The sequence below is a fragment of the Rutilus rutilus genome (assembly GCF_951802725.1).
Source record: "Rutilus rutilus genome assembly, chromosome: 6".
Taxonomy (NCBI): Eukaryota; Metazoa; Chordata; class Actinopteri; order Cypriniformes; family Leuciscidae; genus Rutilus; species Rutilus rutilus.
The window spans coordinates 2,553,097-2,572,775 of NC_140214.1; the positions used below are offsets into that span (position 1 = coordinate 2,553,097).

At 37.8% G+C, this 19,679-nt stretch overlaps 1 protein-coding gene across 1 annotated transcript in view; it reads left to right on the forward strand.

Annotated features, from left to right (window-relative positions):
• Positions 1–19,679, forward strand: part of ncana (neurocan a) — a 73,565-nt gene that overhangs the window by 31,232 nt on the left and 22,654 nt on the right. Inside the window, exons 3-9 of the mRNA XM_084411883.1 lie at positions 266–640; positions 3,779–3,953; positions 4,327–4,454; positions 5,983–6,264; positions 8,102–8,206; positions 9,273–9,710; positions 13,017–14,162. Of these exons, the coding sequence (XP_084268009.1) occupies positions 266–640; positions 3,779–3,953; positions 4,327–4,454; positions 5,983–6,264; positions 8,102–8,206; positions 9,273–9,710; positions 13,017–14,162 (2,649 nt within the window). The remainder of the gene's footprint in view (positions 1–265; positions 641–3,778; positions 3,954–4,326; positions 4,455–5,982; positions 6,265–8,101; positions 8,207–9,272; positions 9,711–13,016; positions 14,163–19,679) is intronic.

Below are 19,679 nucleotides of genomic sequence, written 5' to 3' on the forward strand. Positions count from 1 at the left end.
GATGAAGTGAAAAAAGTTTTAAAAAGTGAACAAAAAAAAGTTACAGAAATTTTCCGTTTATTGTTATGAAAAATGTGCAATGTTTTCAGGACCATTTAACCTCTTCCAATCATGTCCATGATTTATTTATTTATTTAATTAATTTTTTGGGGTTCACACAGCAAGTGCCAAAACCTTTACCAAGTTTCAGACCATTCGGATGAAAAAAAAAGTAACATTTTTCCGAAGCGCTTAAACCTGTTGATGTGTTTCTCCTCTCCGGCAGGCGTGACTGAAGCCGAGACTCTGGTGACCGTCCGGAGAGTGACCCATCCTCCCTTACGCCGCCCGCTGGCAGAGTCCGCGCTCCTCCCGTGTGTGTTCACCCTGACGCCAGCCCTCGTCCCGGGACACGGCCCCTACATCCACTGGACCCGCGGCTCAGGAGCCCAGGAGAGGACGGTGCTGTCGGCCCGGGACGGGGTGGTCCGGGTTCACCAGGCGTACGCGGGTCGGGTCAGTCTGCCCGGATACTCCGACAACCACCTGAACGCGTCGCTGGCGCTCGATCAGCTCCGCTCCAATGACTCCGGGACTTTCCGATGCCACGTCGCTCTGGGAGACAGTTACGAGCAGGACACAGTCAACCTGGAGATCACAGGTCTAACTAACAATGAGCAATACATTTGTTACAGTATTTATTAATCTTTGTTAATATTAGTTAATCAAAATCCAGCTGTTTGTTCATGTTAGTTCACAGTGCATTAACTAATGTTAACAAGCACAACCTTTGATTTGATCAATGTATTAGTAAATGCTCAAATTAATATTAACTGAGATTAATAAATGCTGAAGTATTGTTCATTCTTCGTTCATGTTAATTAAGGTAGTTGACTAATGTTAACTAATGAATCTTATTGTAAAGTGTTACCCATATTTTATAGCATTACACACAGGATAAAATATGATTGGAATTAGTATAATTTCATAGTATAACTGAAATAAAGTATAACTGTTATATAGTAGTTATATAGTATAACTGAAATAAAGTTATATAGTATAACAGTTATATAGTATAACTGAAATAAAGCTGAAATAAACTAAAATGTAAATATTAGATGAAAAAGTTTAATTATTAGAAATAAAACTGAAACAAATATAAATGTAAGCTAAATAGAAATATAAAAAAATACTAAAAATGATAATAACAAACAAAAAATCACAAAAATGGAAATGAACTGAAAATATAAAAATAAAAGCTCATTCAAAATATTAATAAATACTCTAATAGTATATAAATAATTCTACCTTAATTTGTGAACAAGGGCTAGAATGTATATATTTTTTTATTTTTATATATATATATATATAATTTAAAATTAAATTTGTATTAAAAAAAATATATAACATTTTGGTGTTTTAATTTTTTTAAATAATATTTATCAAATATTATATATTTTTTAATATCTTATTTAAATAGCACTTTTTGCAATATAGACCTTGTTTCAAATCAGCTTTCCAGAATTTGTGAACAAGGGCTAGAAATGAACAGTTTGAATCTATAATTTTTTTTTTTTTTATGATTTATATAAATTATAAAAGTGATAAAAAATACTAATTTTATAAATGCATAACATTTAGGTGTTTTCAAAAATAATTTTTATCATATTTATAAAATATTGTCATTTTTATAATGTTATTTACATGGCACTTTTCACAATGGACATTGTTTTAAATTAGTTGTACAGAAAAGCATTACAGTAATAATGTAAGGTGCTCAGTGAAAGAAAATGAAAGCTTCATATATTTGTCTGTAAATCAAATCCAGCTGAGTCAAGCTCGTTATGAAAGTCGTTAGGCAAGGCTAAAGTAAAACGTGACCTCATCTTAAACCAGAACATCAGTTTTCTGATAAAGATTCTGGAAATCTGCCGGCCGGCTCTTTAACGATTCTCAGAGTCTGCTGTGAATTAATTACCCCCTCATTACATCGATTCAGACTGTCGATATCACACTCATTTGAGGTTTTTCCCTAATTTCCCTAATTTCCCGTCTAACTTTAGCTCAGCTTTTTTTTTTCATTTTCATCAGAGGATCTAATTAGCTGGTTAATTGGCCATAATAAGTCTTTAATTAGAACGATCTGATTGATTACCTGAGCTGCAAATGCGATCACGAGGAGAACAGGTGACGCTTAACGAGGGAAATTACAATTACAACTGCAGATAAATCATCTGAAATGTTCTACATATATAATGTACAGCTGTAAAAGACAATGATATTCGGTAATGTTACTGATTTAACGGACAATGACTCTAAAGGTTGGAATAAACTACATGATTTTTGCAAGTCAACAATAGTTGGCAAAAGTCTGCAGATTTTCGGGTGGTCGGAGTTGACAGATTTAGCAGAAACTGACGTAGTTTTGATGGACAATTACTTTAGACAACTAAACAAAACAACGTAATTTACTAGAGGTTCTGACAGAATGTTAATTGCTGCAGTCTATTTAAAATGTATAATTAATCTAAATGAGTTATAAAAAAAAAAACTGGGTTGAATGAATGATTCAATGACTCACTTATAAATCCTTCACTTGATTCATTACTGGATGAATCAGTGCTTTTTGAACGAATCTCTTAAAGGGATACTTCACCGATTAGCATTCAGCTTTGTATCAGTAGAAACCCGGTAGTATTCTCGAGTGGCCGTGCTTCCCTCCCTCATGTCCCCCTGAGACGAGAGATTTCTGTATTGTGTGTCTGGAAAAAAACCTCTGATGACGCAAAAATCTTCATTTATCGCCATCTGAGGCTCTTTTGTCCAGAGGCGAGAGACTCCAGCCAGTAGGAGGAGCTGTTCCGCATGTCTTCAACCCGCCCATAGGGGGATCTCACGATAAAACACCGTGTTTTCAGTTTCCAGTCGACTAGTAGCCTAGCTGTATCATTTCTCCCGATACTGCCCTCTGTAACCGGTGGGCGTGGCTCGGGAGTGTCCTCGTAGGCCAGCGAAGCAAGTGCATTCTGGGAGTTGTAGTCTTTCATCCACATGAGCCAAACATACATTTTCTGGCTTTTCTCAGTCTAGAAGAGACACCAACTTCTAAAATAATTTCACATTTCTACTACATAAATGACCCAATTTAAATACACATTCATCTTTCCAGCGGTGAAATATCCCTTTAAATGAATGATTCAATGACAAATACATGTTTAACAGTCACTTGTCGCCACCTACTGGTGTAACGATGTAACGATACAATCTTTATTTGAAAGTTACTTTCAAAAGGTGATTTACTCTATTTTGATCACTATCGTAGACATCAGTGTTTATATACGAACTATAAACTTTCATCCCAGTTCTTCTGTGATAATCAGAAATATTGTAGGCTAACACAGAAATAACAATATACACACACACACACACATACATATATTATATATACAGTATATATGTACACACACACATACAGTATGTTATATAAACAAACTTTTATGCAATTAATCAATTTGACATATATACATACATATATGTTTATATATGTAACATCGTGTTCCTTCATATGTCTCTTTGAAAGACAATAAATCTCATGTATCTTGACTTGATATCACAGCCAAAATGATCAAATCTGAACGGTTTTGACTGCTTTTTAAAATAAAATCAGGTATAAGAAACATGCAGATTATTAAAGAAACACTAATACTGGCCAACAGCATCCACTGTCCCGAGAGCTTTACCTGTGCTGGTCCACAGAAAGCGTTCTCAGCTAATGAACTGTGTGTGTGTGTGTTCTCAGGTGTGGTGTTTCACTACCGTTCTCCTGCGGATGGATATTCCCTGTCGTACGCGGAGGCCGTGCGAGCGTGCGAGGATAATTCGGCTCAGATCGCCTCGGTTAAGCAGTTGTGGGCCGCGTTTCACTCCAGTATGAACAACTGTGAGGCCGGCTGGCTCAAAGACCAGAGCGTCAGGTCAGCAACACCAGTGAACCAGAGTTACATCTCATGCATGTCCAGTCACCTTCATTTATACTGCGCTTTTAACAATATTAAAAGCAGCTTTAAAGTCTGCTGATAAACGAGTGGGTCCAAAACTCTGTTAGATCCGCCAAATCTATAATTGCTTTCAAATTTAGGCTAAAATCACACGCTATGTGAGAACACTCATGAGGGGGTTTCAAGTGCATCTGTGTCTGGTTTATGTGCTTCTTTGTGTGTTTAGCATTATGTATGAACTCGTGTTGCATTAAACTGTGCTATATAAGAATGAATAAATGAAGAAATATGTATATATTTACATACGGATTCGTCTGGATTTCGTCTGATCTCACACTCCTCTTCACAGGTATCCCGTACAGACACCGGAGCTCGGTTGCTTTGGACACACTGAGTTTTCTCGTGGCGTGAGGAATTATGGGAAACGGGACCCTTCGGAATTGTTTGACGTGTACTGTTTCGCCAGTGACATGCAAGGTGAGTTTCTGAAAAACATGTTTTAAAGGGCTCATCAGATGCAAAATTCACTTTTATATGGTGTTTGCATATAAATGTGTCTTTGCAGTGTGTGGACACAACCACCATACAGTGGAAATAATCCATTCACTCAAAAAGCCTAAACCATACCTGTCAACATTGGGATTTGAAAATAAGGGCAGTTTTCCCCCCAGACTGCTTCAGCCGATTCTAAAGATGTTATTGGTCATGTGAATCACAGTACTGATTGCCTACACCAAACACTGATCCCTAAACCTACCCGTCATTGTAACCTTAACCAGTGAAATTAGCTGAGGGCGGGATTTACGCTTAACTGGTTTGCGCCTGCTGGGATATTTTTTTTTTTTTTTTTATAGAAAGATTCAAAATACGGGAGAAATACGGGAGAAATAATAACAGCGGGATAGCAAGGTAAAATACGGGAGAATCCCGGGAGGGTTGACAGGTATGCTAAACACTCTCAATAATCAAGGAAATGGATTTCCTGAGCAGTAGGATGTCATATTGGGTGAGCAGTTGCTCATTATCATTTAAAGAGACATGCACCTCATTATCATTTAAAGAGACATGCATCTCATTATCATTTAAAGAGACATGCACCGAAACGGGTCGCTGTGAACAGAGCTGTTTTTGAGGAGGTAAAAATGGTGTTGTTTTAGTAGGTTTACACAATCATTGAGGAATTTTAACCAAAATATGTTACAGACTTTACATGAAGACCCTAAAGAATCATACCAACTTGTGGAAAATGGGCATCCGATGACCCCTTTAATGTATTAATATACTATATGTATTAATATACTGCTTTGATATGCTTTGAAACACTAACCCACTAACTAACTAACTATAAGTATTATTATAAATATTATAAATATTTTTTTATTAATTGTAAATTATGTATTAATATTATATTAAATATTTATGTAAGTGTTTATTTTATGTAGTATTTTAAGTATTAATTAACTAACTAACTTTAATTGTTATTATAAATATGATTAATTATTATTATTTATTTATTTATTTATGTATTGATATTATATTAAATATTTATTTACTAAATAGTATATAATGTAGTATATTATTTATTAAGTATACTATGCATTAAATAAATAATTTTATATATAATATTACATTATTTATTATTTACTTGATATATTAATTATTTATTTACCAAACAAATAAATGTACTTAATGATATACTATTTACTAAATAAATAATTAAATATATAAGTGTGCATAATATGTCATTAAAATATAATAATAATAATTAAAAATAATAATAATAATAATAGTTTTATTTATTTATTATGTATATTTTAGATTATGTATTAATTTTATATATAATTTTTTTTTTTATTATTAAATATACAACACAATATACTTTAATGTTAGCTAATGAACCTTATTGTAAAGTGTTCCCCATGTATTCTAAACTCCTGGTAGTGTTGTGACATTAATCCATCAGTCGAGCCGAACCTCACTCACACCGGTTCTGGTGTTTCTCCAGGTGAGGTGTTCCCCGTCTCCGTCCCGGATAAACTGACCCGTGCCTCGGCCTCTTCTCACTGCGAGTCTTCAGGAGGCCGGCTGGCCAGCGTGGGTCAGCTCTATCTGGCCTGGAGATCCGGCCTGGATCACTGTGAGCCGGGCTGGGTGTCTGACGGGAGCGTGAGGTCTTCCATCAGAGCGCTTCGGTCCGAGTGTCCCGGTGGAGAACCGGGCGTCACAACCGTTCCATCAACAGAACTGAGAAACGGATCCGCTCGCTTTGATGCGTTCTGCTATCGAGGTACACACAGAAGGAAAATGGTACAAAAGCTGTCACTGGGATGGTACCCTTTAAAAAGGTTCTATTTTTACTACTAATATGTACACTTTTGGTACCAATATTATATACCTTTGAGGTATACTTATATGCATTTCGATTCGATACAGATCACGATACTGAACTCACGGTACGATATTATTACGATACTCCAAGACATTTGGTTAAAGGTTAACAAAAAATGAACCGTTGATTAAAATGCTAAATTTGGTATTACATTGTGTGTGTAATTGAATAGACTCGGACTTGGTGCTGAAACCCAAAGCACAGGACAATAGAGACACCAGAATAACAATATTCATGATTCTGAAGCTGAAAAGACAGAATTATTTTAGACGAATATGCATTTCTGCATTTGCATATGCCCATTGCATCATTATACATTATATTCAACATTATATATAGTAGTTTAATGTAGTACTGACACTAAAACTCTAAAAACTTGAATTTTTTCTTACACAGTAATTTTTAACTATCCATCCACGATACATATTGTTGCATTTTTGTATTGCGTTATATTGTGACATGATATATTGTTACACCCCTACTGTATTATGGTCATTTTATAGATCTAGGGATGCAGTGGGGATTTGATCATGCTTAAGAGATGTTGTTAACCATGATGATGATGATGTGAGGCAAAAAACGTATTACTGGAGATGTTCGGCGTAATGCAAAATGTCTACGGTGTATTGCATAATATCTTTAACAACTTTAATGTTGCATGTTTAATTCAACAAAAGCCATTCAGCTTTCATTTTCGAAATATAGATATTTTTTATTTTCAAAACCAATTTAAAATAAATAAAATCTATTATTATTATTATATTTTAATATAAATATGTATATAATTGTAATATACTTATATTAATTGTTTATTATAAATAAATATTGTTTTAAATAGTATACTATACTATGTAGTATACTATTAAGTGTACTATGTATTAAATAAATAAATATTGTAATATTTAATATTAATACATTATATATAATTAAAATAATAAAATAATAGTAATAATAATATTCAGCAAGTGCCGTTCAGCTGTCATAAATAATTTAATATATAATATTAATACATAATATATAATTAAAATAATAGTAATAATAATATTCAGCAAGTTTTTAATTTTATTAACCAATATATTATTGTTATTATTAATATTATTATAATTATATTTTAATATAATTATTTATATTATTGTAATATAATTATTAAAGTAAGTGTATATTATGTTTTAAATATGTATTTATTTACTAAATAAATACAAATACTAAATAATACACTATTAAGTGTACTATGTTTTAAATAAATAGTTTCATATATAATATTAATAAATAATATATAATTAAAATAACAGTAGTAGTAATATTCAGCTTTTGCTGTTCAGCTGAGATCTTGGAAATAAAGATATTTTGCATTTTTTAAACCAATTTTGTGGGTTTAAAAGTCACTGGAAACACTGGAAATGCAAAGTCAAGTCAAATGCATTGCTTTATGAGACAATATCTCTCACCATTTTTATACACTTCACAATTTATTTGAATTTGGTATTCCATGCATTAAGAAAATTAGCAAACTTTGCACAGTATACATACTGCATACTACATTTATTTTATTTTTATAGTAGATGCAGATGTCATTCTGAATGTACCCTTAGACGTTACATATAGATTTATTTATCTGACAAGACTGTCCCTGGTAATCGAACCCGTGACCTTGACGTTGCTTGCATGTGCTCTACCACTCGAGTAATGTGTTTAGAGAGAGAAACTGCAGTAACTGAATTGAATCCGTCGACAGCAGAGAAACCGCAGAAGGCTGTGACGGGCATCATGAAGTCCTTGCTGAGACCGTGGAGGTACATGACCGGAGACGACGCATCCCGATCTCACTCGGCCACCACTGGTACAATTCAATTACACACTCGACATTCAGCATTAACCAGTGGATTATCTGTTCAGTCACCGTCACTTATGCTGAGTCCACATTTCTTTATACTAAATCCATCAAAACTTCTTGTTTGTTATTGGTAAAGGGAGCATATTCTACCTCATATGTCACTTTTAACATCAGTCAAGGTTTTTGCATAGAAAATAGTCATCATTCAGATTGTCAGGTCCATTCTTCAGCTTCTCTTTAGAACAGAATGAGAGTTTTAAGAGATTTTTAAATGACCTTGCAAACATTTTTTTAATGTTTTGATTGATATTTCAACTCTGCAGATTTAAATATATCACCAAGGTGATGTTGCATATTTTTAAAAGTTAGAATGGTTTGAAAACTATAATTAAAATCAGTAATATTTCCCACCAAAAGTCATGGAGTTACAGTATATAAATTAGAATTTATGCAAAACTTAATGTTACATCGATCCTTTCTACCGAGTTTTCAAAAGATCAAAAGAAATGAATACTTTAATTCAGTAAGGAAGCATTAAATTGATCAAAAATGACAGTAAAGACAAGATTCTATTTCAAATAAATGCTGTTCTTTTGAACTTTCTATTCATCAAAGAATCCTGAAAAATAAAAAGTATCACGGTTTTCACAAAAATATGAAGCTGTTTTCAACATTGATAATAATCAGAAATGTTTCTCGAGCATCAAATCCTCATATTAGAATGATTTCTGAAGGATCATGTGACACTGAAGACTAAAGCAATGATGTTGAAAACACAGTTATAAATGACATTTTTCAATATATTCACACAAAAATAGCCATTTTAAATTGGAATATTATTTCACAATACTCAAGTTTTTTCCCCAAAACATAAAAAAATCGTACTGACCCCAAACTCTTGAATGGTAATGCATGTTGTTAAAATGAGTTATTTCACATAATTGCCATGCAAAGAGCGAGTTAAATCTGAACTATCCTGTCATATTTAGAAAATAATGTAATATTTTGAAAGTAAACAGTGTTGTTTTTTCCATGTTAAACTTAATGAAGCTCCTCTCTGACTGTGTTCCAGACGCACAGTCGGATCTTCCCGAGCTTCATCCCACTAACTGGACCGGACAGGTGGATTTGGACAAAGATTTGGATCTGCACATGGCCGCCGAAGCCCCCGAGCTCTCAGACGAGTATCTGACAGCCCGTCTCCGAGCTGGAGACACGTCTCTGGACTGGAGCGGACAGTTGGACTCGTTCCCAGACGGAGAACAGGTGGTTCCGGCTCCGGGGTCAGATCCGGGTCCTGGAGGCTCGGCCACAGAGGAAGAGGATGAAGATCTATCCGGTCAGTCTGTCAGTCCTACAGCTCCTCAAGGAAAGAGCAAGAGTTCCCTCAACAACATCGTCAGCTCATTGTGGAAACCCTGGAACTACTTGACAGGAAGTGATGCGGAGGCGACAACCAAGAGTGTGACGCCCCTGATGGACACGCAAACCACTGCAACTCCTGACTCAGGTGACTATTATGCCTTTTCCCATGAGCATCTTTGTTTAGTGTGTAATGTTGCTGAGTTCTTCTCTATATCAGTGTCAGTGTTTCAGAACTCCCTGAAACGCCTCCATTGTAGTCTAGAGTTTCCTTCGGGAACAAACACGTCACAATATTCCTCATTTAAATGATTAATACGTTGAATAAAGGGGCGGAGCCTGGTTGAGTTAGTTAGTAGTGTGTTGAAACTGGCGGATATGTAAGGGGCGGGACATTTCCCAAACACACTCGAAGCGCTCGACCAATCACAACACACTGATCCAGCCGACCAATCAGAGCACAGTGTGCTTTTCAGAAGGAGGGGCTTCATAGAGACAGGAACTAAACAGAGCGTTACTGACAGACTGGGAAGAGAGGATATTTAAGTCCCCCTGTGGTGAAGATCAAGTTTTTAATGTAGTTTATGTGTCTATGTGGTGTTTTTAATGTGCTTAAAGACAAACCATGTGTAAATTCATAAGTCGACACCATTGCTGAGTATTTTCTCCTTAAAACTGCAGTGAACCAAAGACAGTCTCAAAAACACGCTTTGAAATCGCTGGTGTTTCTGACGTCACAAACTACCTTGTAACCAATCAGATCAACGTGTGATCGTCAACCAGTGGATCTCTGAGCTGAGTGAGTGAGTGGAGGCGGGGCTCATTTGCATATTCATAGAACCACGCATACTAAATGAGGCAAGGGTGTCGAGATACATTCAAGATATTTTAAGACATGAAGAAAAAAAAATGTTCAAGGAAAAAAACGTTTAAATATGTCATTTTGGTGATCAAAGATGAGTTTTATGGGATAAAATTATTGACTTCATGGAGACTTTAAAAAGTATTTACCTGTATATTCCTGTAGAAACATGAATCGAGGAGTCGAGGAGGCCTGAACGTTAAAGTTTCAAGATAATACTTCAGTTAGTGTCCTTTCTGCCTTCATTAATACAGATACCTTGTCTGGTCCAACCTGAACCCGACAGCATTAATGTTTAACGTCAAATGGAAACTTAGGCCTGTCTCCTACATTATTAAAGTCCATTTTCCATGAAGACAGAATTTGGGCTCTGTCCCAGTGGAAGCTTCATAATTGAGGGTTGAAAGCCAGAAACAGGAAAACTGCTACCACACTGTTCACTTATGTACGCTGACTGTACGCTTGAATACTTTGTGTGGTTTATTCTGCTGATATACCAAATATACATGGGACCTCATGTATAAAACTTTCCAGTGATTTCATCCTGAAAGTGTATACACGCACAAAAGCTTGAATCTGCGCAAAATTCCCTTTATAAATCCCAGTCAGCGGATAGTGACAATTCAATCGTCACTGACAAACAAAACAATCTAAACAAATCTAAATTCAGATATTTTTTTGTTTAACTTCTGGATAATGACTTTATATAATTTGAGTGCTTAACTCCATTAATGAGAGTGCGATATTTCATCTAAATGTGTATATATAAATACAAATAAAAACAGTTTTCAAATCATTCTGTTGTGCACAAATGGTGTGCACATATTTACGCTAAGTTTATTTTTTATAAATCCCAATATGTGTGTGTAAATGATGTATAAACATTGTGTATGCACAAAAAGGGCATTGAAATGTGCGAACATAACATTTATACTGTACATTAGGCACCTTGTCTGTTCGAAAACCTACTGCGCTCCCTACCTACACCGCATTTATGACAGACTATTTCACCCAATATTTGTTATTTTAGTTTATTATGTGGAGAATTTCAGACCACTCAACCATTAAGATGCTGCTTCAGGCCAGAACAAATTCACAAATGAAGCCGCGAGCATTTGGCCTGCAGGCGTACTTAGATTATTAGCTTCTAGCAATGCGAGATTAATTTCACACACAACGGCACGCATTTCATAACTGAATGCAAGTAGATGCGCTGGCCAAGTGCTTATGTAGCTTCTTTTTTTTTTTTTGTAAAATCACATTTGATGTAAAATACCCATTGCTTTTCATCCATCAGCTGGTTCTTCTTGCTGTGATATTATATTGTGCATTAAGTGAAAACATTTGGGATTTAATTTAGTGAGCGGCACAATGTGAAGATCAGACGTCGCCTATGTTTTAATAAAGAATCAGTGTTGTTTCAGTATTATTTATATACTAATATAGTATTTATTAGTATTTTGAATTAGTTATTTTACTTTATTATTATTCATTTTGTTTAATTTTTTTGTAAATTCATTAGGTGTTTTTATTTCAGTCTTATGTTTTTGTAATTTTTGTACTTCAACTCGTTTTAATTTAAGTTAGCAACATTTCTCTTTTCCTTTCTTTCTTTCTTTCTTTCTTTCTTTCTTTCTTTCTTTCTTTCTTTCTTTCTTTCTTTCTTTCTTTCTTTCTTTCTTTCTTTCTTTCTTTCTTTCTGCTTTATTTGAATGAACAAAAACTACTTTTATAAAGGGATACTCCACTTTTTTTTGGAAATAGGCTCATTTTACAACTCCCCCAGAGTTAAACAGTTGAGTTTTACCGGTTTCGAATCCATTCAGCCGATCTCCGGGTCTGGGGGTCCATTATTCAGGAATGAGAGTATAGTTCCTAGCCATATCAGCCTAGAAAATCGCAACTTTTCATTTTCGGTCGGTCTTAGTACACGATGTAACTACAGAAGAGTTTTAAATAGTAAAAATATCGAAACTCTTTGTTCATTTTTTTGAGAGAGATGCTAATGGTCTTGTCCGGTTCAATTCATTATGCTAAGCTATGCTAAAAGTATCCCTTTAATAGTTTTAGGCTTTTGCCCAGATTTTTGCCCCAATTTGAGTCAATGCCCAGTTGCCAAAAGTTGGAGCCAGTCTTTTGCTTGAGTTTGTGTGTCGTTTACTGAATGCTGCTCAGTTAGAAAGACAGCAAGTGCATGATGCCTGTGAAATCTGTTCAGATTATAAAAGTCATGTAGCATTCCTGCCTTTAGTGGTAAAAATTGTGCATCTGATCACCTCAACAAAACACATAACTTAGGAAATCATTAGCACAAACGGACATGAACGGACGGAGTTACACGCTGAAGTTTGATTCAGGCAATTGATCTTAAAAATGAGCAACAGTAGTAGTGATGTTTGACCACTAACAGCCTGAAGTCTTAGATGAGTAAATAAAAACTGGAGTCAAGTGAATAATTAATGAGAAAGTCTGGCAGACAAATTTCCGCTCTCTCGAGACAAAAAAAAACAGATTGTAGAAATGAATCCGAGAAGATGCACTGCTGATTGAATAAACCACCACAGTAATCACAGCTTGTGTTTGTCTTCACAGGGTTGATATCATGGTGGAGTCGCTCATGGCTGTCTCGTCCTTCATCCGTCACTGATAAATTAAGCACATCCAGAAGTTCGGACGTGTCGACGTCAATCCTGCCAGACACCACGGGCGACAACCGCACGGGTCGACCTGCACAGAGAATAGGAGATTGGGTCGTGGTGACCGAAATACCTGAGCAGAAAACCAAAACTGCCGAACCCAAAGTCTCCGTATCAACTGAGAATTACTCTGGAGAGAGTAGAGTCCTGGAGACGGAGGGCAGCTCGTGGGGAGATACGTATCTGTCATCCCTGACAGTGGTGACGTCGAGAACCGGTTCCCTCGCCACCTCCGGTTCCGGTTCCCTCGCCACCACCGGTTCCGGTTCCCTCGCCACCACCGGTTCCGGTTCCCTCGCCACCACCGGTTCCGGTTCCCTCGCCACCACCGGTTCCGGTTCCCTCGCCACCACCGGTTCCGGTTCCGGTTCCCTCGCCACCACCGGTTCCCTTGCCACCACCGGTTCCCTCGCCACCACCGGTTCCCTCGCCATCACTGGTTCCCTTGCCACCATCGGTTCCGGTTCCCTTGCCACCACTGTTTCCGGTTCCGGTTCCCTCGCCACCACCGGTTCCCTCGTCGCCACCAGTTCCCTCGCCACCACCAGTTCCGGTTCCCTCGCCACCACTGATTCCCTTGCCACCACCGATTCCCTCGCCACCACCGATGGCCTCCTCACCACCGATTCCCTTGCCACCACCGATTCCCTCGCCACCACCGATTCCCTCGCCACCACCGATTCCACCGATTCCCTCGCCACCACCGATTCCCTCGCCACCACCGATTCCCTCGCCACCACCAGTTCCCTTGCCAGCACCGGTCCCGCACACGGCCGTGAGGCCCGTGGAGAAATCCAGTACAGACGCAGGAACAAATCCAAGCGACCGAACCCAAGCACCACTGAGATGACGACAGCCATCATCCACAGCACAGCGACACCCTCTGGAGTGTCTTTTAGTGCTGAAAACAGTGGATCGACCATCTCAACATCTGCAGACGAGTCTTGGACGGCAAGCTTTGGAACGACGGGAACCAGCAGCGTAGAACTGGATCTGAGCAGCACCGAAGCCGTCAGGAAGAACCACTCCATTGGAGGAGATGGTAAGAGTTTATGTTTTCAATCAGGGCCGTACGCAGGGTTTTATAAATGCTGAGATTGCTAATGGGGGTTCTGAGATATTTACGGATTACAGGAATCACGTGAATTATACACAAAGTTCTATCATGAAACTCTAGATGGCGCAGGCTAATAGGTCCTAACTCAACCTGCTCGTAATCACATCATTATGTATTTGGGGTGTGAACCTACACTGGTCTCACGGCTCGGTTCGATTACGATTATCATGTCATCGATTCAGTTCAATTCGATATCACGATGCACTGCATCCTCAATTTTCAATTTTACTTCAAAAGTGATGTGTGCGCGCGTGTGTATTATGTTACCATTAAAGATGCGCGCATCAACCGTCGCCTCTGTTGAAGGTGACGATCATCCATTTATAATCACGCGTAACAACACAGAATAATTGTAATTTGACCATCGGGTGCGGATACTTAAATCAGAGAAAATGATTGGGGCGGGTGGATGATTTCGTTTTGGCTGCGGATTCGGGTGACGTTGGAGCTCATCCGCTTACTCTACAGCTCTGCCAGGTGTTAACAGCTCGGGTTGAAAACGGCTAACGTGGTTTATCAAGTTAGTGGTATTACCTCCTGCATATTCTATTTGTGCTCTCTCTGTAGCCAAGCACCAGTGCCTTGAATTTGATGCGAGCGGCAACTGGCAACCAGTGCTATTTTGTGAGGAGAAGTGTGTCTCTTCGGCTCATTAAAGACACACTGCACTGGATCAGTTGCAGAGGTTTGACAGTGCAAGCTGGAAGGCATTACAATAGTCCAGTCTGGATAGAACAAGCACTTGGACAAGGATTTGTGTAGCATGCTCTGATAGGAAGGGCCTGATCCTCCTAATGTTGTATGAGGCGAATCTGGAGGACCGGGCATTTCTAGCAATGTGGTCTGTGTAGTTCAGTTGATCATCAATTACCACTCCAAGGTTCCTGGCTGACCTTGATGGAGTTATGGATGACGAACCTAGCTAAAGGGAGAAGTTGTGGTGTAATGTTGGGTTGGCCAGGATCACAAGCAGCTCAGTCTTCGCAAGGTTGAGTTGAAGGTGGTGGTCCTTCATCCAGCAAGAAATGTCTGTCAGGCAGGCTGAGATGCGAGTAGCTACCTTGTTAGAATGAGAGGTAGAGTTGTGTGTGTCATCAGCGTAGCAGTGATAGGAAAAATCATGTTTCTGAATGACAGATCCTAGTGATGACAAGTAGATGGAGAAGAAAAGTGGTCCAAGCACTGAGCCCTGAGGCACTCCAGTAGCTAGATGTTGGGTCTTAGACACCTCACCTCTCTATGACACCCTAAAGGACCTACCTGAGAGGTTGAACCATTGGAGTTCGGCTCACTTTGTCTTTAGGATTAACTGGGGGATCTGGTGGTTAACTGTGTCAAATGCTGCAGACAGATACAGCTGGATGAGAAGTGAGGATTTGAAAGACATGGTTTTTGTAAGAAAGCTATATGCGAGGAGGGCGTGAGTCATCATGAATATTGATGTATTTCACACCTGAGAAGACAAAGACCCTCCCCTAATGGCCCTATCAGGTGGGACTGTGAGGGAACTAGAACAAATGTGGAGAGATTAAAAGAATTGCTTTTTGATTATTTGGATTTATTTAGAACACAACATAATCCAAAGATAGGACAAAAAGGCACATTATTGAACAGGAACTGTTTCAACAGGAATTAGATCAGTGTGATCTAAAGACAGAGACTTGAACAGTCATACACCTTTGTGCCATTCCTGAAACAGTTCATGTTCACCATACCTGTCATTTCCAAGGTGTTTGCTTTTTCATTTTTCCCATGTTCATGTACAGAGACTCGTGTGAATGTTTAAGTCAGCAGGACTCATCAGTGGCATCTGGTCCCTGTAATAAAAAAATAAAAAAACTGTGAACATGCTGATATCAGGAGAAACTAGGGCTGCACGATTTGGGGAAGAAAATCTAATTGTGATTTTTCTAGTTAAAATTGCGATTTAAAATTCACAAAAATATATATATATATATACTTGTATAGTGCTGCATAAAATTATAATAACAATAATAATATTTTTTCATTTACAGAAAACGTTTATTATTGGGGGGGGGGGGGAGAAATGCAGGTGGCCTATAACTATATATCACTACACTAGAGAAAAATATATGGATTAGCATATGTTACTTCAAATGTTATCATTCGTTATGAAATGAGATTGCACTAAAAACATGTAGCCTAATGTTTGATGCATTTTGCTTTTCAAATGCACAGTGTGAGTGTTCCAAACTCACAGCGCTCGTAGAGACCATTTACTAAAGCGATCGAGCCGCTCCTCACGATGAAACACTATTGTTACCACATTATAAACATCTACGTTTGAGCAGAACACCGTATTAGGGGTTGGAAAACAAGAGGGATTGATGACATCATACTTGTCATTTGCGCAGGTTACATTTAGATAGATTATTGTAGAGAAACATTTTGTTTCTTTAGAAAAGTGCAACCTTATAAAGCCAAAAATGTTTCGATTAGTTTTTTTTTTAACTTAAGTTGCTGCAAAGAACCATTAAACAACCTGTTTTCCTCCTGTTTTGAGAGCGTGTCCTGATGCCTGCACAGTATTTACACCAGATAAGAGATTTTGAATAACCTTTGAATCAGATTTGGCAGGTGGGTGGACGTCCAGGTGCAGGAGAGAGACTCTTGTTGGGTTTAATTATGTGATGAGTGTGTGCTTTGGGCGGAGGGCTCACTGAATGAATATTCATATTGGTGCATGAATATTAATCAACGCCCACAGATTTGCTTATAATACTGAGAGTTTGCGGCCAGTTAGGAATATTTGGATGTCAAAATGGACATAAAAATCAATTTCACACTAGTTGTGCTGATTGTCTGGCGTAGCAACCAAACCATTATAATTAATGAGCACATGGCAGATAATCGGTACATTTCATTGACTCGCGGCCTGATGTGTCCGATTCACTTTTCACATGTTTCAGAATCATTTAAAAAGTGCAGAGACACAATATAACACTTATTAGCTATGCTCATGAATATTAATTACATTTGGATTGTTGTGGAATGTAGGTTAGTGAGGAGCTTTTTTCATTGATATGAAATAAATGATATATCGACTAATCTATACAGCCTATTTCACTTTTTGTAATGGCTTTTCAGTCACTCATGCGTGTGTGTGTGTGTGTGTGTGTGTGTGTGTGTGCGCGAGTGTTTGTGTGTGTGTGCGCACATGTGTATGTGAGTGTGTGTGCGCATGTGAGCATGTGCGTGTGAGTTTATGTGTGTGATTGTGTGTGAGAATTTGTGAGAGTGTGTGTGTGTGTGTGTGTGTGTGTGTGTGTGTGTGTGTGTGTGTGTGTGTATAAATGCATGTATGTGCCACTATTCAGCTCCCAGCGGTTTAGCACTTCATCCGGCTCTTGAATATGTGATACGCTACAGTGGGAGGTGTGTGTGTGTGTGTGTGTGTGTGTGTGTGTGCGTGTGTGTGTGTGTGTGTGTGTGTGAGTGTGTGTGTGTTCACACTCGTCTTCAGCATCTGCTCTGATTAGCTCTGACTCTCAGGGAAAGTGTTTTAATGCACAAGAGCTCGTCACACTCATGACTGCAGATCTTCTTATTTTAGTCTCCACTCAATCTCTGGCTGCTAACTGGCTTTTCTGTCTTTTCTCCGGTCATGTTAGAAGCAGTCGGACTGACACAAACCGACATTCTCTAGTGTCTCCTGTCTGTCGTCCTGACGAATGCCAGATTTGACCTTCAGTGTTACATCACCTGTCAATCACAAGAGCCCTGTGGCCTGTACAGACTGACACGACTGATGTGGAGGAAACACACTGACGTCCATAGCAAATATATAAATATAAATATGCAATATGTTTATATGTTTACGAACTTATTTTATCCAGCTAGTTGAAAACATTTCTCATTTTCATTTAGTTTCGTGAAGTACTAGAATAGCTAAAACAAAAAATGTAGAAACAATATATAGATAAAAGTGACAAAACACGCACAATAACTAGAAAATGAACTTTAATTATAAGGAAACGGAAATTCTAAAAATAAAAACGAATTAAAAAGACCTATAATATATCAATGATATCAAAATCTGTATGTTTAAATCTCTTTTATTTCGAAAAAGCAAGAAAATTAGATCTTTTAAATATTAAATATTGTATTTTTAAATACTGTAAGTGTGACATTTTTATCTAACTAACAGGGTTTTTGTATAAAATGGTATGTGTGTTATTTATGCGCAGCGTGTTAATAATATCATTGAAGTGTTTTGAAGAAGATTAAAGCACACGCTGTGTTAATGTGATGATGTGGAAGTAAATTTGCAGCTGTGTAAACACTGAATTAAATCAGTCTGCCTGATGATTGTGCGATTATCACACTCTATTTCTCTCTCTCAGTATGCAATATTTGCATATCGCTCTGCTTTGTGAGGTTAAGAGGGCAAATGCATAGGTGAGAGGTGATTTTTAACAGTTATATAAGGTCGCATATAGTTTTCTGTGTACCGTATATCCCATCATGGCATGCTGGTGTGACCTCAAGGTTGTGGCTCGTTTGCATTTGTGCTTAAAACAAGCAAACCAATTTAGGGCTGAAACGATGGTTTGCCATGTGATGCCGGTAATTAAGTGAAAAGGGGCGTGGCCTGTGGAACGAGAGGATTATTGGCGGGTTGCTCTCCGCACAGTTACCATGACAACAGAACCTCAATGCATCCAAGAGAGTTTGTGAAGCCCATCAATGTGAGAGAGAGACAGAGGAAAAGACAAAGACTGACATAGAAAAATAATTATACAGATATAAACCTCTATGTATTTCTTGGTTCTGTGGGGGAAAAAAAAGAGATATTCTTATATTGACATGCACTTTTTTGCTCACCAGTCACTGTGGGTAGTGGTTTTCCAAAGCTACTGGCCACTCAGTATTTTCACTGGCCATAATTTTGACATCGATAACCATGGGGAAAACTGCCACATAGATATTTTTAACATTATCTCATAATTTGGCAGCCGGTATATTAGGCTACTGTCACTTTAAGACCTGATGCACGGATCCATTATACTGTTACACATGCGTTTTCTTTCTCATCTGTTTACGTTCACTTAAAACACAACTGACTGTGTGAACGTGAATACTCGCCAAGACCGGCATTTTGACATTATTTTGTGTATTTGACTGTTTAAGTGTAGAAAAATAACTTGGTAAGTGTGGTATTGAGAGGCAGCTTTATGTGCATGCAATACACCGGAGCAAATGAAATGAGTGAGTGAGTGGAGGCGGGTTTGTGTGTCACTCGCTGTCGGAGAGATGAGAGAGAGAAAGAGTAGCTGGTATCGTGTCTATTCTGCAGAAAATTAATATTGAAAGCGTTTCAGATATTTCTATATATGTATCGAAAAATCACTACATTGTACTTAGTTTATTATTTCAGATGCTTCTTTAAAGTCTCCCTGTAGTCGATAATCTCATCCCTTA